Consider the following 24,667-nt stretch of genomic DNA (forward strand, 5'->3'; position numbering starts at 1 on the left):
TATTAGTATTATATTATATTGATTAATAGTAATAATGGTATTTGTTGGGCGCTTACAGTGTGCCAAGCATTGTTCTAAGCGCTGGGGTAGATACAAGGGAATCAGGTTGTCCCACATGGGTCTCACAGTCTTAATCCCCATTTTACAGATGGGGTAACTGGGACACAGAGAAGTGAAGTGACTTGCCCAAAGTCAGGCAGCTGATAAATGGTGGAGCCGGGATTAGAACCCGTGACCTCTGACTCCCATGCCCGGGCTCTTTCCCCTAAGCCACGCTGCTTCACATCAAAACAAGAAAAAGGGGCAATAATATAAAAGCCCACTGTTGGGTAGGGACTGTCTCTATATGTTGCCAACTTGTACTTCCCAAGCGCTTAGTACAGTGCTCTGCACACAGTAAGCGCTCAATAAATATGATTGATTGATTGATAAATGAATAGAGTTACAGCTATGTAGCTCTCTACACACAAGTGCTGTGGGGAGGGGTAGAGCAGTGTGGCTCAGGGAGTCAGGGGTCGTGGGTTCTAATCCCGGCTCTGCCATTTGTCAGCTGCGTGACCTTGGGCTAGTCACTTCACTTCTCTGGGCCTCAGTTCCCTCATCTGTAAAATGGGGAGGAAAACTGTGAGCCCCATGAGGAATAACCCAATGACCCTGTATCTCCCCCAGTGCTTAGAAGAGTGCTTGGCACGTATAAGCGCTTAACAGAGACCATCATTATTAAAGGGAGCTATCCTGATCATCATCGAGAAGCGTGTGGCTTCCTGGCAAGAGCCTGGGCTTGGGAGTAGGAGGACGTGGGTTCTAATCCCGGCTCCGCTACTTGTCAGCTGCGTGACCTTGGGCGAGTCACTTCACTTCTCTGGGCCTCAGTTCCCGGACCTGTAAAATGGGGATTAAGACTGTGAGCCCCAAGAGGGACAACCTGATTAGCTTGTATCTACCCCAGTGCCTAGAAGAGTGTTGGGCACATAGTGAGGGCTTAATACAATCTTAGTACAGTGCTCTGCACACACTAAACGCTCAATAAATACGATTGAATGAATGAATGAATGAATGAATGAATGAATGAATGAATGAATGGAAGAGCAGTGTGGCTTCGTGGCAAGAGACCGGGCTATTTGTCAGCTGCGTGACCTTGGCTAGTCACTTCACTTCTCTGGGCCTCAGTTCCCTCATCTGTAAAATGGGGATGAAAACTGTGAGCCCCATGAGGGACAACCCGATGAACTTGTATCTCCCCCGGCATTTAGAAGAGTGCTTGGCACATAGGAAGTGCTTAACAAATACCACCGTTATTAAAGGGAGCGACCCTGATCATCACGGAGAAGCAGCGCGGTTTCATGGCAAGAGCCCGGGCTTGGGAGTCAGAAGACGCGGGTTCTAATCCCGGTTCCGCCCCTTGTCAAATGCGTGACCTTGGGCGAGTCACTTCACTTCTCTGGGCCTCCGTTCCCGGATCTGCAAAATGGGGCTGAAGGCTGTGAGCCCCCCGCTTACTAGAATATTGCTATTCTAGTAAGCGCTTAACAAATGTCATTATTATTATTATTCTCGTGAGCGCTTAACAAATGCCATTATTATTATTATTATAATTATTATTCTCGTGAGCGCTTAACAAATGCCATTATTATTATTATTATTATTATTATTATTATTATTATTCTAGTAGGCACTTAAATGCCATCATTATTACTACTCTAGTGTTGTCTGCCAGCGAACTTGGCACGACTGACTCCATCTTGTGCATACCAACAGTAACCCTCAATTTTGTGCAGACCGAAAGCACTCCAGTGTGTAAAGTAACATTAACCAAAGTGGCTTCTCTCTGTCTGCAATGTCCCCAGCCTGTGTTGACCGTTATCTCCTGATAACATCTTGTAAACGGGGATTTTAACACTAACCAAACCATGACAAACAAACGGCTCTACTTTAACTTAGGATCCAGGAATGCCGAGGCCTCACGTGCCGCACTACTCGGGAATTCTTTGCGTAGCTCGGATTTTGAAACCCAATAAAAGAGGACGAAGCGGCTGGGATGGGGGCTGCTTGTCCCTCGTACCTCTCTCGGGAGGTGAACGGGCAGGTAGCCACTTTCCTTCTTTACTGCTCTATCTGAACTCATGTCTCCGAGTCATTTTTCCTGTTCATTGAATCATATTTATTGAGCACTTACTGTGTGCAGAGAGCTGTACTAAGCGCTTGGGAAGTACAAGTCGGCAACATATAGAGACGGTCCCTACCCAACACTGGGCTCACAGTCTAGAAGGGGGAGACAGACAACAAAACATATTAACAAAATAAAATAAACAGAATCAATATGTACAAATAAAATAAATAAATAAATAAATATTTGGGCAAGTCACTTCACTTGTCTGGGCCTCAGTTCCTGCATCTGTAAAGTGGGGATTGAGACTGTGGGCCCCACGTGGGACAACCTGATCGCCTTGATATCTGCCCCAGTGCTTGGGACGGTGCTGGGCACGTAGTAAGAGCTTAACAAATATGACCACTATTAATTATTATTATTTTTTTTCCCCCTGATCAAGAGGCGCGGGCGGGACTCCCCGCTCTCCCCCGCCTTACCTCCTTCCCCTCCCCACAGCACCTGTATATATGTATATATGTTTGTACATATTTATTACTGTATTTATTTATTTTACTTGTACATATTTATTCTATTTATTTTATTTTGTTAATATGTTTTGTTTTGTTGTCTGTCTCCCCCTTCTAGACAGTGAGCCCGCTGTTGGGTAGGGACCGTCTCTATATGCTGCCGACTTGTACTTCCCAAGCGCTTAGTACAGTGCTCTGCACTCAGTAAGTGCTCAATAAATACGACTGAATGAACGAATGAATGAAATAGAGTAATACATACGTACAAACATATATACATACAGATACATATACATTTTCCTATCTGCGTCACCACCTTGGGTACATGAGCCCTGCGGCCGATTTACACCAATTAACCTATTCTGCACCCTACTTTTCGATAACACTAGTAAGCGCTTAACAAATGCCGTCATTATTATTATTCTAGTAAGCGCTTAATAAACGCCATCATTATTATTATTGTTATCATTCTATCAGGCAGAAACTCCTCACCCTGGGCTTCAAGGCTGTCCATCACCTCGCCCCCTCCTACCTCACCTCCCTTCTCTCCTTCTCCAGCCCAGCCCGCACCCTCCGTTCCTCTGCCGCTCACCTCCTCACTGTGCCTCGTTCTCGCCTGTCCCGCCATCAACCCCCGGCCCTCGTCCTTCCCCTGACCTGAAATACTCTCCTTCCGCACATCCACCAAGCTGGCTCTCTTCCTCCCTTCAAGGCCCTGCTGAGAGCTCACCTCCTCCAGGAGGCCTTCCCAGACTGAGCCCCCTCCTTCCTCTCCCCCTCCTCCCCCCTCCATCCCCTCTGCCTTACCTCCTTCCCTTCCCCACAGCACCTGTGTATATGTATATATGTTTGTACATATTCATTACTCTATTAATTAATTTATTTATTTTACTTGTACATATCTATTCTATTTATTTTATTTTGTTAGTGTGTTTGGTTTTGTTTTCTGTCTCCCCCTTTTAGACTGTGAGCCCACTGTTGGGTAGGGACTGTCTCTACATGTTGCCAACTTGTACTTCCTAAGCGCTTGGTACAGTGCTCTGCACACAGTAAGCGCTCAATAAATAGGATTGATTGATTGATTGATTATTCTAGTAAGTGCTTAACAAATGGCATCATGATCACTATTAGGATCCCGCGCAGCGCTGGGCACAGAGTGAGTGCGCTTCGCAGACGGCCCCCTTCTGAAGTGCTTAGTACAGTGCTCTGCACACAGTAAGCGCTCAATAAATACGATTGAATGAATGAATGATGGGGGTGGGGAGGTCATTCGTTCATTCATTCAATCGTATTTATTGAGCGCTTACTGTGTGCAGAGCAGTGTACTAAGAGCTTGGGAAGTACAAGTCAGAGAAGTCAGAGAAGCAGCGTGGCTCAGTGGAAAGAGCCTGGGCTTGGGAGTCAGAGGTCATGGGTTTGAATCCCAGCTCTGCCACTTCTCAGCTGTGTGACCTTGGGCAAGCCACTTAACTTCTCTGGGCCTCAGTTCCCTCATCTGTAAACTGGGGATTAAGACTGTGAGCCCCACGCTAGACTGTGAGCCCACTGTTGGGTAGGGACCGCCTCTATATGTTGCCAACCTGTACTTCCCAAGCGCTTAGTACAGTGCTCTGCACACAGTAAGCACTCGATAAATACGATTGAATGAACGAATGAATGACAACCTGATTACCTTGTACCCCCCAAGCACTTAGAACAGTGCTTTGCACATAGTACGCGCTTAATAAATGCCATCATTATTATTAAGTCACTTCATTTCTCTGAGCCTCAGTTCCCTCATCTGTAAAATGGGGATGAAGACTGTGAGCCCCATGTGGGATAAACGGATCAACCTGTATTCCCCCTCAGTGCTTAGAACAGTGCTTGCCACATAGTAAGCGCTTAACAAATACCATTACTATTATTAGTAGTATTACTCACTTCTCTGTGCCTCAGTTCCCTCATCTCTAAAATGGGGGTGAAGAGTGTGAGCCCCCCATGGGACAACCTTATCACCTTGTAAACTCCCCAGTGCTTAGAACAGTGCTTGGCACATAGTAAGTGCTTAACAAATACCATTACTATTATTAGTAGTATTATTCACTTCTCTGTGCCTCAGTTCCCTCATCCGTAAAATGGGGATGAAGATTGTGAGCCCGCCGTGGGACAACCTGATCTCCTTGAAACCTCCCCAGTGCTTAGAACAGTGCTTTGGGACCGTCTCTATATGTTGCCAACTTGTACTTCCCAAGCGCTTAGTACAGTGCTCTGCACAGAGTAAGCGCTCGATAAATACGATTGAATGAATGAATGGCAACTTGATTACCTTGTATCCCCCGAGTGCTTAGAACAGTGCCTTGCACATAGTAAGCGCTTAATAAATGCCATCATTATTATTATTATTATAAGTTGGCAACAGATAGAGACGGTCCCTACCCAACAGCGGGCTCACAGTCTAGAAGGGGGAGACGGGCAACTAAACGAAACATATTAACCAAATAAAATAAATGGAATAAATATGTACGAGTAAAATAGATAAATAAAGAGTAATAAATCTCAGGTGCTGTGGGGCGGGGAAGGAGGTAAGGCGGAGGGGATAGTCCTCCGCCTCATTCATTCAATCGTACTGATTGAGTGCTTACTGTGTGCAGAGCACTGGACTAAGCGCTTGGGAAGTACAAGTTGGCAACAGATAGAGGCGGTCCCTACCCAACAGCGGGCTCACAGTCTAGAACGGGGAGACAAACAAAACATATTAACAAAATAAAATAAATAAATAGAATAAACATGTACAAATAAAATAGAGTAATAAATACGTACAAACATACATACAGGTACACATACATTTTCCTATCTGCGTCACCACCTAGGGTACACGAACCCTGCGGCCGATTTACACCAATTAACCTATTTTGCACCCTATTTTTCGATAACACTAGTAAGCGCTTACCAATGCCGTCATTATTATTATTGTTATTCTAATAAGTGCTTAATAAACGCCATCATTACTGTTATTATTCTAGTAAGCGCTTAACAAATGGCATCATGATCACTATTAGGATACCGCGCAGCACTGGGCACAGAGTGAGCGCGCTTCGCAGACGACCTCCTTCTGATGGGGGGGGGTGTGAGGGGGTGTCCATTCATTCATTCATTCATTCAATCGTATTTACTGAGCGCTTACTGTGTGCAGGGCACTGTACTAAGCGCTTGGGAAGTACAAGTTAGAGAAGCAGCATGGCTCAGTGGAAAGAGCCCGGGCTTGTGAGTCAGAGGTCATGGGTTTGAATCCCGGCTCCGCCACTTCTCAGCTGTGTGACCTTGGGCAAGCCACTTAACTTCTCTGAGCCTCAGTTCCCTCATCTGTAAAATGGGGATTAAGACTGTGAGCCCCACGCCGGACTGTGAGCCCACTGTTGGGTAGCGACCGTCTCTATATGTTGCCACCTTGTACGTAGTACAGTGCTCTGCACACAGTAAGCGCTGGATAAATACGATTGAATGAATGAATGACAAACTGATTACCTTGTATCCCCCGAGCGCTTAGAACAGTGCTTTGCACACAGTAAGCGCTTAATAAATGCCATCATTATTATTATTATTATTATTATTATTATAAGTTGGCAACACATAGAGACGGTCCCTACCCAACAGCGGGCTCACAGTCTAGAAGGGGGAGACGGGCAACAAAACGAAACACATTAACCAAATAAAATAAATGGAATAAACACGTACGAGTAAAATAAATACAGAGTAATAAATCTCAGGTGCTGTGGGGCGGGGGAGGAGGTAAGGCGGGGGGGATAGTCCTCCTCCTCATTCATTCATTCAATCGTATTTATTGAGTGCTTACTGTGTGCAGAGTACTGGACTAAGCGCTTGGGAAGTCCAAGTCGGCAACAGATAGAGGCGGTCCCTACCCAACAATGGGCTCACAGTCTAGAAGGGGGAGACGGGCAACAAAACGAAACATATTAACCAAATAAAATAAATGGAATAAATACGTACGAGTAAAATAGATAGAGAGTAATAAATCGCTGGGGAGGTTACAAGGTGATCGGGCTGTCCCACGGGGGGCTCACAGTCTTCCCCCTCGTCCCCCTCTCCATCCCCCCGTCTTACCTCCTTCCCTTCTCCACAGCACCTGTATATATGTTTGTACATATTTATTACTCTTTTTATTTATTTTACTTGTACATATTTAGTCTATTTTATTTTGTTAATATGTTTTGTTTTGTTCTCTGTCTCCCCCTTCTAGACTGTGAGCCCACTGTTGGGTAGGGACTGTCTCTAATATGCCGCCAACTTGTACTTCCCAAGCGCTTAATACAGTGCTCTGCACACAGTAAGCGCTCAATAAATACGACTGATTGATTGATTGATTGATTGATAAATCTCAGGTGCTGTGGGGCGGGGGAGGAGGTAAGGCGAGGGGGAGACAGACAACAAAACATATTAACAAAATAAAATAAACAGAATACGTACAAATAAAATAGAGTAATAAATACGTACAAACATTTTCCTATCTGCGTCACCACCTTGGGTACACGAACCCTGCGGCCGATTTACACCGATTACCCTATTGTGCACCCTACTTTTCGATAACACTAGTAAGCGCTTACCAATGCCATCATTATTATTATTCTAGTAAGCGCTTAATGAACGCCATCGTTATTGTTATTATTCTAGGAAGTCCAAGTTGGCAACAGATAGACGCGGTCCCTACCCAACCAATGGCGGGCTCACAAGCTAGAAGGGGGAGATGGGCAACAAAATGAAACATATTAACCAAGTAAAGTAAATGGAATAAATACGTACGAGTAAAATAGATAAATAAAGAGTAATAAATCTCAGGTGCTGTGGAGCGGGAAGGAGGTATGGGGGGGGGGGGGGGGGGGGGATAGTCCTCCTCGTTCATTCATTCGTATTGATTGAGCGCTTACTGTGTGCAGAGCACCGGGCTAAGAGCTTGGGAAGTACAAGTTGGCAATATATCAATCAATCAATCGTATTTATTGAGCACTTACTGTGCACAGATCACTGTACTAAGCGCTTGAGAAGTACAAGTCGGCAACATATAGAGACAGTCCCTACCCAACAGTGGACTCACAGTCTAGAAGGGGGAGACAGAGAACAAAACCAAACATACTAACAAAATAAAATAAATAGAACAGATATGTAAAAGCAAAATAAATAAATAAATAGAGTAATAAATATGTACAAACATATATACATATATACAGGGGCTGTGGGGAAGGGAAGGAGGTAAGATAAGGGGGATTGAGAGGGGGACGAGGGGAGAAGAAGGAAGGGGAATCAATCAATCAATCGTATTTATTGAGCGCTTACTGTGTGCAGAGCACTGTACTAAGCGCTTGGGAAGTACAAGTTGGCAACACATAGAGACAGTCCCTACCCAACAGCGGGCTCACAGTCTATAAGGGGGAGACAGAGAACAAAACCAAACATATTAACAAAATAAAATAAATAGAATAGATATGTAAAGGTAAAATAAATATAGTAAATAAGTACAAACATATATACATACATACAGGTGCTGTGGGGAAGGGAAGGAGGTAAGACGTGGGGGATGGAAAGGGGGATGAGGGGGAGAGGAAGGAAGGGGCTCAGTCTGGGAAGGCCTCCTGGAGGAGGTGAGCTCTCAGTAGGGACTTGAAGGGAGGAAGAGAGCTAGCTTGGCGGAGGGGCAGAGGGATTGGGGGCATTCCAGGCCCGGGGGATGACGGTGGGACAGGCAAGAACGAGGCGCGGTGAGGAGATTAGCGGCAGAGGAGCGGAGGGCCCGGGGTGGGCTGGAGAAGGAGAGAAGGGAGGTGAGGTAGGAGGGGGCGAGGGGATGGACAGCCTTGAAGCCCTGGGTGAGGAGTTTCTGCCTGATGCGCAGATTGATTGGTAGCCACTGGAGATTTTTGAGGAGGGGAGTCACATGCCCAGAGCGTTTCTGGACAAAGACAATCCGGGCAGCGGCGTGAAGTATGGATTGGAGTGGGGAGAGACACGAGGATGGGAGATCAGAGAGAAGCGGGCTTTACCCAACAGCGGGCTCACAATCAATCAATCATATTTATTGAGCACTTACTGTGTGCACAGCACTGTACTAAGCGCTTGGGAAGTACAAGTTGGCAACATACAGAGACAGTCCCTACCCAACAGTGGGCTCAGGCTCTCTAAGGGGGAGACAGAGAATAAAACCAAACATACTAACAAAATAAAATAAATAGAACAGATATGTAAGAGTAAAATAGAGTAATAAATATGTACAAACATATATACATATATACAGGGGCTGTGGGGAAGGGAAGGAGGTAAGGCGGGGGGGGATGGAGAGCGGGACGAGGGGGAGAGGAAGGAAGGGGAATCAATCAATCAATCGTATTTATTGAGCGCTTACAGCGTGCAGAGCACTGTATTTAGCGCTTGGGAAGTACAAGTCGGCAACATATAGAGACAGTCCCTACCCAACAGTGGGCTCACAGTCTAAAAGGGGGAGACAGAGAACAAAACCAAACGTACTAACAAAATAAAATAAATAGAATAGATATGTACATGTAAAATAAATAGAATAAATATGAAGAAACATATACAGGGGCTGTGGGGAAGGGAAGGAGGTAAGACGGGGGGATGGAGAGGGGGACGAGGGGGAGAGGAAGGAAGGGGCTCAGTCTGGGAAGGCCTCCTGGAGGAGGGGAGCTCTCAGTAGGGCCTTGAAGAAAGTCTAGAAGGGGGAGCCGGAGAATCAATCAATCGTATTTGTTGAGCGCTTACTGTGTGCAGAGCACTATACTAAGCGCTTGGGAAGTACAAGTCGGCAACATATAGAGACCGTCCCTACCCAACGGTGGGCTCACAGCCTAAAAGGGGGAGACAGAGAACAAAACCAAACGTACTAACAAAATAAAATAAATAGAACAGATATGTAAGAGTAAAATAGAGTAATAAATATGTACAAACGCATATACATATATAGAGGGGCTGTGGGGAAGGGAAGGAGGTAAGGTGGGGGGGATGGAGAGCGGGACGAGGGGGAGAGGAAGGGGAATCAATCAATCGTATTTATTGAGCGCTTACTGTGTGCAGAGCACTGTACTAAGCGCTTGGTAAGTACAAGTTGGCAACATATAGAGACAGTCCCTACCCAACGGTGGGCCCACAGTCTATATGGGGGAAGACAGAGAACAAAACCAAACACATTAACAAAATAAAATAAATAGAATAAATACGTACGCGTAAAACAGAGTAATAAATATGTACAAACATAAATACATGGGCTGTGGGGGAGGGAAGGAGGTAAGGCGATGGAGAGGGGGAGAGGAAGGAGGGGGCTCAGTGTGGGAAGGCCTCCTGGAGGAGGGGAGCTCTCAGCAGGGCCCTGAAGGAAGTCTAGAAGGGGGAGACGGAGAATCAATCAATCAATCAATCGTATTTGTTGAGTGCTTACTGCGTGCAGTGTACTAAGCGCCCACAGTCTATAAGGGGGAGACAGAGAACAAAACCAAACGTATTAACAAAATAAAATAAATAGAATAGATACGTACACGTAAAATAAATAGAATAAATATGAAGAAACGTATATACAAGGGCTGTGGGGAAGGGAAGGAGGTAAGGCGAGGGAGGGGGGAGAGGAAGGAGGGGGCTCAGTCTGGGCAGGCCTCCTGGAGGAGGGGAGCTCTCAGCAGGGCCTTGAGGGAAGTCTAGAAGGGGGAGACGGAGAATCAATCAATCGTATTTGTTGAGTGCTTACTGCGTGCAGTGTACTAAGCGCTTGGGAAGTACAAGATGGCAACATATAGAGACAGTCCCTACCCAACAGTGGGCCCACAGTCTATAAGGGGGAGACAGAGAACAAAACCAAACATATTAACAAGATAAAATAAATAGAATAGATACGTACACGTAAAATAAATAGAATAAATATGAAGAAACGTATATACAAGGGCTGTGGGAAAGGGAAGGAGGTAAGGTGATGGAGAGGGGGAGGAGGGGGAGAGGAAGGAGGGGGTTCAGTCTGGGCAGGCCTCCTGGAGGAGGTGAGCTCTCAGCAGGGCCTTGAAGGAAGTCTAGAAGGGGGAGACGGAGAATCAATCAATCAGTAGTATTTGTTGAGCGCTTACTGCGTGCAGGGCACTGTACTAAGCGCTTGGGAAGTACAAGTTGGCAACATATAGAGATGGTCCCTACCCAACAGTGGGCTCACAGTCTAGGAGGGGGAGACAGAGAACAAAACCAAACGTACTAACAAAATAAAATAAATAGAACAGATATGTAAAAGTAAAATAAATAAATGGAGTAATAAATAAGTATAAACGTATATACATATATACAGGTGCTGTGGGGAAGGGAAGGAGGTACGATGGGGGGGATGGAGAGGGGGACGAGGGGGAGAGGAAGGAAAGGGAAGGAAGTGACGGAGAATCAATCAATCGTATTTGAGTGCTTACTACATGCAGAGCACTGTACTAAGCGCTTGGGAAGTACAAGATGGCAACATATAGAGACGGTCCCTACCCAACAGTGGGCCCACAGTCTATAAGGGGGAGACAGAGAACAAAACCAAACATATTAACAAAATAAAATAAATAGAATAGATACGTACACGTAAAATAAATAGAATAAATATGAACAAGCGTATATACAAGGGCTGTGGGGAAGGGAAGGCGGTAAGGCGATGGAGAGGGGGAGAGGAAGGAGGGGGCTCAGTGTGGGAAGGCCTCCTGGAGGAGGTGAGCTCTCAGCAGGGCCTTGAAGGAAGTCTAGAAGGGGGAGACGGAGAATCAATCAATCAATCAATCGTATTTGTTGAGCGCTTACTGCGTGCAGAACACTGTACTAAGCGCTTGGGAAGTACAAGTCGGCAACATATAGAGACAGTCCCTACCCAACAGTGGGCTCACAGTCCAAAAGGGGGAGAGAGAGAACAAAACCAAACATACTAACAAAATAAAATAAGTAGAACAGATATGTAAAAGTAAAATAAATAAATGGAGTAATAAATAAGTATAAACGCATATACATATATACAGGTGCTGTGGGGAAGGGAAGGAGGTACGATGGGGGGATGGAGATGGGGACGAGGGGGAGAGGAAGGAAAGGGAAGGAAGTGACGGAGAATCAATCAATCAATCGTATTTGAGTGCTTACTGCATGCAGAGCACTGTACTAAGCGCTTGGGAAGTACAAGATGGCAACATATAGAGACAGTCCCTACCCAACAGTGGGCCCACAGTCTATAAGGGGGAGACAGAGAACAAAACCAAACATATTAACAAAATAAAATAAATAGAATAGATACGTACACGTAAAATAAATAGAATAAATATGAAGAAACGTATATACAAGGGCTGTGGGGAAGGGAAGGAGGTAAGGTGATGGAGAGGGGGAGGAGGGGGAGAGGAAGGAGGGGGCTCAGTCTGGGCAGGCCTCCTGGAGGAGGTGAGCTCTCAGCAGGGCCTTGAAGGAAGTCTAGAAGGGGGAGACGGAGAATCAATCAATCAATCGTATTTGTTGAGCGCTTCCTGCGTGCAGAGCACTGTACTAAGCGCTTGGGAAGTCCAAGCCGGCAACATATAGAGACGGTCCCTACCCAACAGTGGGCTCACAGCCTAAAAGGGGGAGACAGAGAACAAAACCAAACGTACTAACAAAATAAAATAAATAGAACAGATATGTAAAAGTAAAATAAATAAATGGAGTAATAAATAAGTATAAACGTATATACATATATACAGGTGCTGTGGGGAAGGGAAGGAGGTACGATGGGGGGGTGGAGATGGGGACGAGGGGGAGAGGAAGGAAAGGGAAGGAGGTGACGGAGAATCCATCAATCAATCGTATTTGAGTGCTTACTGCATGCAGAGCACTGTACTAACCGCTTGGGAAGTACAAGATGTCAACATATAGAGACAGTCCCTACCCAGCAGTGGGCTCACAGTCTAAAAGGGGGAGACAAAGAACAAAACCAAACATACTAACAAAATAAAATAAATAGAACAGATATGTAAGAGTAAAATAGAGTAATAAATATGTACAAACATATACACATTTAGAGGGGCTGTGGGGAAGGGAAGGAGGTAAGGTGGGGGTGATGGAGAGCGGGACGGGGGAGAGGAAGGGGAATCAATTAATTGTATTTATTGAGCGCTTACTGTGTGCAGAGCACTGTACTAAGCGCTTGGGAAGTCTAAGTCGGCAACATATAGAGACAGTCCCGACCCAACAGTGGGCCCACAGTCTATATGGGGGAAGACGGGGGAAGACAGACAACAAAACAAAACATATTAACAAAATAAAATAAATAGAATAAATACGTGCACGTCAAACAGAGTAATAAATATGTACAAACATAAATACATGGGCTGTGGGGGAGGGAAGGAGGTAAGGCGAGGGGGATGGAGAAGGGGAGGAGGGGGAGAGGAAGGAGGGGGCTCAGTGTGGGAAGGCCTCCTGGAGGAGGTGAGCTCTCAGCAGGGCCTTGAAGGAAGTCTAGAAGGGGGAGACGGAGAATCAATCAATCGTATTTGTTGAGCGCTTACTGCGTGCAGAGCACTGTACTAAGCGCTTGGGAAGTACAAGATGGCAACATATAGAGACAGTCCCTACCCAACAGTGGGCCCACAGTCTATATGGGGGAAGACAGAGAACAAAACCAAACATATTAACAAAATAAAATAAATAGAATAAATACGTACGCGTAAAATAAATAGAATAAATATGAACAAACGTATATGCAAGGGCTGTGGGGAAGGGAAGGAGGTAAGGCGAGGGAGAGGGGGAGAGGAAGGAGGGGGCTCAGTCTGGGAAGGCCTCCCGGAGGAGGTGAGCTCTCAGCAGGGCCCTGAAGGAAGTCTAGAAGGGGGAGACGGAGAATCAATCAATCAATCGTATTTGTTGAGTGCTTACTGCGTGCAGTGTACTAAGCGCTTGGGAAGTACAAGATGGCAACATATAGAGACAGTCCCTACCCAACAGTGGGCTCACAGTCTAGAAGGGGGAGACAGAGAACAAAACCAAACACACTAACAAAATAAAATAAATAGAATAGATAGGTACAGGTAAAATAGAGTAATAAACATGCTCAGACATACATACATCTATACAGGTGCTGTGGGGAAGGGAAGGAGGTAAGATGGGGGGATGGAGAGGGGGACGAGGGGGAGAGGAAGGAAGGGGCTCAGTCTGGGAAGGCCTCCTGGAGGAGGTGAGCTCTCAGCAGGGCCCTGAAGGAAGTCTAGAAGAGGGAGACGGAGAATCAATCAATCGTATTTGTTGAGTGCTTACTACGTGCAGTGTACTAAGTGCTTGGGAAGTACAAGATGGCAACATATAGAGCCAGTCCCTACCCAACAGTGGGCTCACCGCCTAAAAGGGGGAGACAGAGAACAAAACCAAACATATTAACAAAATAAAATAAATAGAATAGATATGTACACGTAAAATAAATAGAATAAATATGAACAAACGTATATACAAGGGCTGTGGGGAAGGGAAGGAGGTAAGGCGATGGAGAGGGGGAGGAGGGGGAGAGGAAGGAGGGGGCTCAGTCTGGGCAGGCCTCCTGGAGGAGGTGAGCTCTCAGCAGGGCCTTGAAGGAAGTCTAGAAGGGGGAGACGGAGAATCAATCAATCAATCGTATTTGAGTGCTTACTGCATGCAGAGCACTGTACTAGGCGCTTGGTAAGTACAAGTCGGCAACATATAGAGACAGTCCCTACCCAACAGTGGGCTCACAGTCTAGAAGGGGGAGACAGAGAACAAAACCAAACGTACTAACAAAATAAAATAAATAGAATAGACACGTACACGTAAAATAAATAGAATAAATATGAAGAAACGTATATACAGGGGCTGTGGGGAAGGGAAGGAGGTAAGGCGATGGAGAGGGGGATCAGTGTGGGCAGGCCTCCCGGAGGAGGTGAGGTCTCAGCAGGGCCTTGAGGGGACGGTATTTGTCGAGCGCCTCCCGGGTGCAGGGCGCCGTACTAAGCGCTTGGGAGAGGCGAGCAAAGCGTAGCGACGAAGTCGAAGAGCTCAGGTCGGCGCTCAGGGAGTGGGAGAAAAGAAGAGAAGCGAGGGGAGGGGAGGCGTCCCGAGCGCGGGTACCTGAGAGCGGGGGCCGGTCGGGCTCGTGCCCCCCGCGTCCCGGCGTGGCGGGGTTGAGCAGGTGGGCGAAGCCGGCGGCGAAGGGGTTGGCGGGCAGGGGCTCGGTGCGGTACATCTCCCACAGCAGGTAGAGCGCGGTGAGCCGCTGCGCCGCGCTGGGCAGCAGGTCGGGCTGCTGCAGCAGCATCACCAGCGCCGAGCCCAGCCGGAAGTGGTCCGCCTTGCTGAAGTAGTGGTGGAAGGCGCTCGACAGGCCCTCGAACGTGCTGCCGCCGCCCGCCTCCTCGGAGATGATGCCCAGCAGGCTCGACAGCTCCTTCGGGGACAGGCTCATCCTGCCCGTCGCCACGGAGACGGGCGTCGTCGTCGTCGTCGTCGCCCCGGGCCCCCCCCCGCCGCAAAGCGCCCCCGCCGCAAAGCGCCCTTCCGGACGACGGTGCCGGAAAGCGACGGGCCGCGGCCGCCGCGCAGGCGCCCGGGCGCGGGTGACGTCAGCGCCCAGCCCGCCGTGCCGTCGTGGTTCTCGAGCGCTTAGTGGGGGCGGGGCGTCCGTCCGTCCGTTCGGGGAACGCATCCGTCGTTCATTCATCCAGCCGTTCGGGGAATGAATTCGTCGTTCATCATTCATCCATTCGGGGAATGAATTCATCATTCCCCCATCCATCCATTCAGGAAATGGATTCATGTATATATATATATATATATCCCCCATCCATCCATTCAGGGAATGGATTCATGTATATATATATATATATATATATATACATATACATATATACACATATATATACACATATATATACATATGCATATACATATATATGCATATACATGTATATATACATCATCATCATCATCATCGATCGTATTGATTGAGCACTTACTGTGTGCAGAGCACTGTACTAAGCGCTTGGGAAGTAGAATCCATCATCCATTCAGGGAATGAATTCATCATTCCCCCATCCATCCATTCAGGGAATGGATTCATGTATATATATATGCATATATATATATATATATATATATATACATCATCATCATCATCATCAATCGTATTGATTGAGCACTTACTGTGTGCAGAGCACTGTACTAAGCGCTTGGGAAGCAGAATCCATCATCCATTCAGGGAATGAATTCATCATTCCCCCATCCATCCATTCAGGGAATGGATTCATGTATATATATGCATATATATATATATATATCATCATCATCAATCGTATTGATTGAGCACTTACTGTGTGCAGAGCACTGTACTAAGCGCTTGGGAAGTAGAATTCATCATGCATCCATTCAGGGAATGAATTCATCATTCATCCATTCAGGGAATGAATTCATCATTCCCCCATCCATCCATTCAGGGAATGGATTCATGTATATATATGCATATATATATATATATATATATATATATATATATATACATCATCATCATCATCATCAATCGTATTGATTGAGCACTTACTGTGTGCAGAGCACTGTACTAAGCGCTTGGGAAGTAGAATCCATCATCCATTCAGGGAATGAATTCATCATTCCCCCATCCATCCATTCAGGGAATGGATTCATGTATATATATATGCATATATATATATATATATATATATATATATATATATATATATACATCATCATCATCAATCGTATTGATTGAGCACTTACTGTGTGCAGAGCACTGTACTAAGCGCTTGGGAAGCAGAATCCATCATCCATTCAGGGAATGAATTCATCATTCCCCCATCCATCCATTCAGGGAATGGATTCATGTATATATATGCATATATATATACATCATCATCATCATCATCAATCCTATTGATTGAGCACTTACTGTGTGCAGAGCACTGTACTAAGCGCTTGGGAAGTAGAATTCATCATTCATCCATTCGGGGAATGAATTCATCATTCATCATTCATCCATTCAGGGAATGAATTCATCATTCCCCCATCCATCCATTCAGGGAATGGATTCATGTATATATATATATATATATATATAATAATGATGATGGCATTTATTAAGCACTTACTATGTGCAGAGCACTGTTCTAAGCGCTGGGGGGGATACAAGGTGATCAAGTTGTCCCCCATGGGGCTCACAGTCTTTATCCCCATTTTACAGATGAGGTAACTGAGGCCCAGAGAAGTCAAGTGACTTGCCCAAGGTCACACAGCAGACACGTGGCGGAGCCGGGATTCGAACCCATGACCTCTGACTCCAAAGCCTGGGCTCTTTCCACTGGGCCACGCTAGGAGTCATATACACATCATCATCATCATCATCATCAATCGTATTGATTGAGCACTTACTGTGTGCAGAGCACTGTACTAAGTGCTTGGGAAGTAGAATCCATCATCCATTCAGGGAATGAATTCATCATTCCCCCATCCATCCATTCAGGGAATGGATTCATGTATATATATACATATGCATATACATATATATATATACATCATCATCATCATCAATCGTATTGATTGAGCACTTACTGTGTGCAGAGCACTGTACTAAGCGCTTGGGAAGTAGAATTCATCATTCATCCATTCAGGGAATGAATTCATCATTCCCCCATCCATCCATTCAGGGAATAGATTCATGTATATATATATGCATATATATACATATATATATACATCATCATCATCATCAATCGTATTTATTGAGCACTTACAATGTACAGAGCACTGTACTAAGCGCTTGGGAAGTATGTATATATACATATATACATATACATGTATATACATAGTATATATATAGTATACGTACTATAGAATACTACATATCTATTCTATTTACTTTATTTTGTTAGTATGTTTGGTTTTGTTCTCTGTCTCCCCCTTTTAGACTGTGAGCCCACTGCTGGGTAGGGACCGTCTCTATATGTTGCCAGCTTGTACTTCCCAAGCGCTTAGTACAGTGCTTGGCATATAGTAAGCGCTCAATAAATACGATTGATGATCATTCATCTATCCATCCATTCAGGGAATGAATTCATCATTCATCCAGCCGGCCATTCAGGGAATGAATTCATCATTCCCCCATCCATTCAGGGAATGGATTCATGTATATATACATATGTATATACATATATATATATATATATCATCATCATCATCATCAATCGTATTGATTGAGCGCTTACTGTGTGCAGAGCACTGTACTAAGCACTTGGGAAGTATGTATATGTACATATCATCTGATTATTTTGATTATTTTGAGGGGTATTTACTACATGCCAGGCGCTTAGCGGGTAGATAGGCTAGGATAGGTAGATACCTGTATATATGTTTGTACATATTTATTACTCTATTTTACTTGTACATATTTATTCTATGTATTTTATTTGGTTTATATGTTTTGTTTTGTTGTCTGTCCCCCCCCTTCTAGACTGTGAGCCCGCTGTTGGGCAGGGACCATCTCTAGATGTTGCTACCTTGTACTTCCCAAGCGCTTAGTACAGTGCTCCGCACACAGTAAGTGTTCAATAAATACGATTGAATGAATGAATGAATGAATGAATATATAGATATGTACATATAGATATGTAGATAAATATAGATATATATATCTATCTGTATATATAGATAGATATATATGTAGATATAGATATGTAGATAGATATCTATATATCTAGATATATATAGATATATATGTAGATATGTATATAGATATACATATACATATATATACATAGAACAGTGCTTTGCATATAGTAAGCGCTTAATAAATGCCATTATTATTATTATTATATGCATATATATATATACATCATCATCAATCGTATTTATTGAGCGCTTACTATGTGCAGAGCACTGTACTAAGCACTTGGGAAGTACAAATTGGCAACATGGTATACATATATAGTGTATGTACTATAGAATAGTACATATCTATTCTATTTATTTTATTTTGTTAGTATGTTTGGTTTTGTTCTCTGTCTCCCCCTTTTAGACTGTGAGCCCACTGCTGGGTAGGGACTGTCTCTATATGTTGCCAGCTTGTACTTCCCAAGCGCTTAGTACAGTGCTCGGCACACAGTAAGCGCTCAATAAATACGATTGATGATGATGATTGATGATGTTGGGCGGGGACTGTTTCTGGATGTTGCCAATTTGTACTTCCCAAGCGCTTAGTACAGTGCTCTGCACACAGTTAGCGCTCGATAAATACGATTGATTGATTGATTGATTGATCATTCATCAAGAATGAATTCATCATTCATTCAATCGTAGTTATTGAGCACTTACTGGGTGCAGAGCGTTCGTCCACCCATTCGGGGAATGAATTCATCATTCATCCATCCATCCATTCGGGGAATGAATTCGTCATTCATCTATCCATCCATTCAGGGAATAATCCATCATTCATCCAGAATGAATTCATCATTCATTCAATCGTAGTTATTGAGCGCTTACTGGGTGCAGAGCATTCGTCCATCCATTCGGAGAATAAATTCATCATTCATTCATCCATCCATTCAGGGAATGAATTCATCATTCATCCAGAATGAATTCATCATTTATTCAGTCGTATTTATGAGCGCTCACTGGGTGCAGAGCGTTCGTCCATCCATTCGGGGAATTAATTCATCATTCATTCATCCAACCATCCATTCGGGGAATGAATTCATCATTCATCTATCCATCCATTCGGGGAATGAGTTCACCATCCATCCATCCATTCGGGGAATGAATTCACCATCCATCCATCCATCCATTCAGGGAATGAATTAATCATTCACTCATTCAATCGTATTTATTGAGCGCTTACTGGGTGCAGAGCGTTCGTCCATCCATTCGGAGAATAAATTCCTCATTCATCCATCCATCCATCCAGGGAATGAATTCACCATTCCTCCATCCATCCATTCAGGGAATGAATTCATCACTCATCCTGAAGGAATTCATCATTCATTCACTCGTATTTATTGAGCGTTTACTGGGTGCAGAGCGTTCGTCCATCCATTCGGAGAATAAATTCATCATTCATTCATCCATCCATTCAGGGAATTAATTCATCATTCATCCAGAATGAATTCATCATTCATTCATTCATTCAGTCGTAGTTATTGAGCGCTTACTGGGTGCAGAGCGTTCGTCCATCCATTCGGAGAATGAATTCACCATTCATTCATCCATCCATTCAGGGAATGAATTCATCATTCATCCAGAATGAATTCATCATTCATTCAATCGTAGTTATTGAGCGCTTACTGGGTGCAGAGCGTTCGCCCATCCATTCGGGGAATGAATTCATCATCATCATCAATCGTATTTATTGAGCGCTTACTGTGTGCAGAGCACTGTACTAAGCTCTTGGGAAGTCCAAGTTGGCAACATCTAGAGACGGTCCCTACCCAACAGCGGGCTCACAGTCTAGAAGGGGGAGACAGAGAACAAAACAAAACATATTAACAAAATAAAATAAATAGAATAGTAAATATGTACAAGTAAAAGAGTAATAAAGCTGTACATTCATTCAGTCAATCGTATTTATTGAGCACTTACTGTGTGCAGAGCACTGTACTAAGCGCTAGGGAAGTCCAAGTTGGCAACATCTAGAGACGGGCCCTACCCAACATCGGGCTCGCAGTCTAGTAGGGGGAGACAGACAACAAAACAGAACATATTAAGAAAATGAAATCAATAGAATAAATATGTACAAATAAAATAAATAAATAGAGTAATAAATTCATTCATTCATTCAATCGTATTTATTGAGCACTTACTGTGTGCAGAGCACTGTACTAAGCAGTTGGGAAGTTATTGAGCGCTTACTGTGTGCAGAGCATTCGTCCATTCATTCAGGGAATGAATTCATCGTCCATCCATCCATTCAGGGAATGAATTCATCATTCATTCATTCAATCGTATTGATTGAGCGCTTACTGTGTGCAGAGCATTCATCCATTCAGGGAATGAATTCATCATTCATTCATCCATTCATTCATTCACGGAATGAATTCATCATTCATCCATCCATCCATTCAGGGAAGGAATTCATCATTCATCACCTCCTCCAGGAGGCCTTCACCTCCTCCAGGAGGCCTTCCCAGACGGAGCCCCTTCTTTCCTCTCCCCCTCGTCCCCCTCTCCATCCCCCCATCTTACCTCCTTCCCTTCCCCACAGCACCTGTATATATGTATATATGTTTGTACATATTTTTTACTCTATTTTATTTGTACATATCTATTCTATTTATTTTATTTTGTTAGTATGTTTGGTTTTGTTCTCTGTCTCCCCCTTCTAGACTGTGAGCCCACTGTTGGGTAGGGACTGTCTGTATATGTTGCCAATTTGTACTTCCCAAGCGCTTAGCACAGTGCTGTGCACATAGTAAGCGCTCAATAAATACGATTGATGATGATGATGATCATTCATCCATCCATCCATCCATTCAGGGAAGGAAGTTATCATTCATCCATCCATTCAGGGAAGGAATTCTTCATCCAGCCATCCAGCCATTCAGGGAAGGAATTCATCATTCATCCATCCATCCATCCATTCAGGGAAGGAATTCATCATTCATCCAGCCATCCGTTCAGGGAAGGAATTCATCATCCATCCAGCCATCCATTCAGGGAAGGAATTCATCATTCATCCATCCATCCATTCAGGGAAGGAATTCTTCATCCAGCCATCCAACCATCGAATGAATTCATCATTCACACATCCATCCATCGAATTAATTCATCATTCATCCATCCATCCATTGAATGAATTCATCATTCATCCATCCATCCATCCATCGAATTAATTCATCATTCAGCCAGCCAGCCAGCCAGCCATTCATTCATTCAATCGTATTTATTAAACGCTTACTTAGAGAAGCAGCGTGGCTCAGTGGAAAGAGTACAGGTTTCGGAGTCAGGGGTCATGGGTTTGAATCCCTACTCCGCCAAATGTCAGCTGGGTGACTTTGGGCAAGTCACTTCACTTCTCAGCGTGGCTCAGTGAAAAGAGCCTGGGCTTTGGAGTCAGAGGTCATGAGTTCAAATCCCAGCTCTGCCAATTGTCAGCTGTGTGACTTTGGGCAAGTCACTTCACTTCTCTGGGCCTCAGTTACCTCATCTGTAAAATGGGGATGAAAACTATGAGCCCCCTGTGGGACAACCTGATCACCTTGCAACCCCTGCCCCAGAGCTTAGAACAGTGCTTTGCACATAGTAAGCGCTTAATAAATGCCATTATTAATTAATTATTCTCTGGGCCTCAGTGACCTCATCTGGAAAATGGGGATGAAGACTGTGAGCCCCCCATGAGACACGCTGAGCACCTTGTATGCCCCCCAGCGCTTAGAATAGAGTGCTTTGCACATGGTGGTTAACAAATGCCATCATTACTATTGTTATGAATGAATAAATGAATGTATGGATTCCTCCCTCTACCCTGCCCTCTTCCCCTCCCCACAGCACTTGTATATATTTGTACATATTTATTACTCTATGTAATTTGTACATATTCACTACTCTATTTTTATTAATGATGTCTATATAGCTATAATTCTATTTATTCTGACGGTATTGACACCTGCCTAGTTGTTTTGTTGTCTGTCTCCCCCTTCTAGACTGTGAGCCCGTTGTTGGGTAGGGACCGTCTGTATATGTTGCCAACTTGCACTTCCCAAGCGCTTAATACAGTGCTCTGCACACAGTAAGTGCTCAATAAATACGACTGAATGAATGGATGGATGAGTGAATGATGATGAATGACCCAAACTGAGCCCCCTTTTTCCTGCCCTCCTCCCTCCCGCCCAACCTCCTTCACCTCCCCACAGCACTTGTATATATTTGTACATACTTATTACTCTATGTTATTTGTACACATTTATTACTCGATTTTATTTATACATATTTACTACTCTAGTTTATTAATGATGTGCATATAGGTATAATTCCATTTATTCTGACGGTATTGACGTGTCTACATTCATTCAATCGTATTTATTGAGTGCTTACTGTGTGCAGAGCACTGTATTAAGCGCTTAGGAAGTACAAGTTGGCAACATATAGAGACGGTCCCTACCAAACAACGGGCTCACAGTCTAGAATTTATTACTCTATTTATTTTACTTGTACATATCTATTCTATTTATTTTATTTTGTTAGTATGTTTGGTTTTGTTCTCTGTCTCCCCCTTTTAGACTGTGAGCCCACTGTTGGGTAGGGACTGTCTCTATATGTTGCCGACTTGTACTTCCCAAGCGCTTAGTACAGTGCTCTGCACACAGTAAGCGCTCAATAAATACGATTGATTGATTGACTGGCAACATATAGAGACGGTTCCGTTTGCACGTTGTTGGGCAGGGACCGTCCCTATCTGTTGCCGAGTTGTACCTCCCAAATGCTTAGTCCAGTGCTCTGCACGCAGTAATAATAATAATGTTGGTATTTGTTAAGCGCTTACTATGTGCCAAGTACCGTTCTAATTGCTGAGGTAGGTACAAGGTGATCAGGTTGTCCCACGTTGGGCTCACCGTCTTAATCCCCATTTTACAGATGAGGTCACTGAGGCCCAGAGAAGTGGAGTGACTTGCCCAAAGTCACACAGCTGACAAGTGACGGCGTCGGGATTAGAACCCACGACGTCTATCTTCCTTCTCCAACTGCAAAGACTGTGACTCTTTGACTGTGACTGTGACGCCAAGCTAGCTCTCTTCCTCCCTTCAAGGCCCTACTGAGAGCTCACCTCCTCCAGGAGGCCTTCCCAGACTGAGCCCCTTCCTTCCTCTCCCCCTCGTCCCCCTCTCCATCCCCCCGCATCTTACCTCCTTCCCTTCCCCACAGCACCTGTATATATGTATATATGTTTGTACAGATTTATTACTTTATTTATCTTACTTGTACATATCTATTCTATTTATTTTATTTTGTTAGTATGTTTGGTTTCGTTCTCTGTCTTCCCCTTCTAGCCTGTGAGCCTGCTGTTGGGTAGGGACTGTCTCTATGTGTTGCCGACTTGTACTTCCCAAGCGCTTAGTCCAGTGCTCTGCACATAGTAAGTGCTCAATAAATACGATTGATTGATTGATTGATTAATGACACTGCAGCATGGCGTAATGGATAGAGCACGGGCCTGGGAGCCAGAAAGTCATGGGTTCTAATCCCAGGTCTGCCACTCGTCTGCTGGGTGGCCTTGGGCAAGTCACTTCACTTCTCTGTGCCTCAGTTACCTCATCTGTAAAACGGGAGTTGGGACTGTGAGCCCAACGTGGGATTGGGACTGTGTCCTGCCCAATTTGCTTGTATCCACCCCAGTTCTTACTGGCACATAGTAAGCACTTAAATACCACAGTCCCCCTCATCTTACCTCCTTCCCTTCCCCACAACACCTGCATATATGTATATATGTTTGTACAGATTTATTACTCTATTTATTTATTTATTTATCTTACTTGTACATATCTATTCTATTTATTTTATTTTGTTAGTATCTTTGGTTTTGTTCTCTGTCTCCCCCTTGTAGACTGTGAGCCCACTGTTGGGTAGGGACTGTCTCTATATGTTGCCAACTTGTACTTCCCAAGCGCTTAGTCCAGTGCTCTGCACACAGTAAGCGCTCAATAGATACGATTGATTGATTGATTGATTGACTCCTCGTGGGCGGGGCGCTCGTCCGCCGATGCCGTCGTATTTCCCGGGAGCTGAGTGGGTGCAGGGCTCTGTACTGAGCGCTCTCCCAAGCGCCGCGGGGAGACGCTCGGTGGGAGGTCGCCGAGTGGCAGAGGAAGAAGGCGTAAGTGGAGGTGGGAGGTGTTTTGGGGGGTGGGGGGTTTCCGGGGCGCGGTGGGATTTATATATGTTTGTACGTATTATTTTATTTTACTTGTACATATCTATTCTATTTATTTTATTCTGTTAATGTGTTTGGTTTTGTTGTCTGTCTCCCCCTTCTAGACTGTGAGCCCACTGTTGGGTAGGGATCGTCTCTATATGTTGCCAACTTGTACTTCCG

The 24,667-nt window shown here is 44.6% G+C and overlaps 1 protein-coding gene across 1 annotated transcript in view; it reads right to left on the reverse strand.

The window, feature by feature from the left end:
- Positions 1-15,286, reverse strand: part of CNOT11 (CCR4-NOT transcription complex subunit 11) — a 36,768-nt gene extending 21,482 nt beyond the window's left edge. The window contains exon 1 of the mRNA XM_038762849.1: positions 14,713-15,286. Within this exon, the coding sequence (XP_038618777.1) occupies positions 14,713-15,286 (574 nt within the window). The remainder of the gene's footprint in view (positions 1-14,712) is intronic.
- Positions 15,287-24,667: the final 9,381 nt, after the last annotated feature.

Source organism: Tachyglossus aculeatus, chromosome 2 (assembly GCF_015852505.1).
Source record: "Tachyglossus aculeatus isolate mTacAcu1 chromosome 2, mTacAcu1.pri, whole genome shotgun sequence".
In the NCBI taxonomy this organism is placed as follows: Eukaryota; Metazoa; Chordata; class Mammalia; order Monotremata; family Tachyglossidae; genus Tachyglossus; species Tachyglossus aculeatus.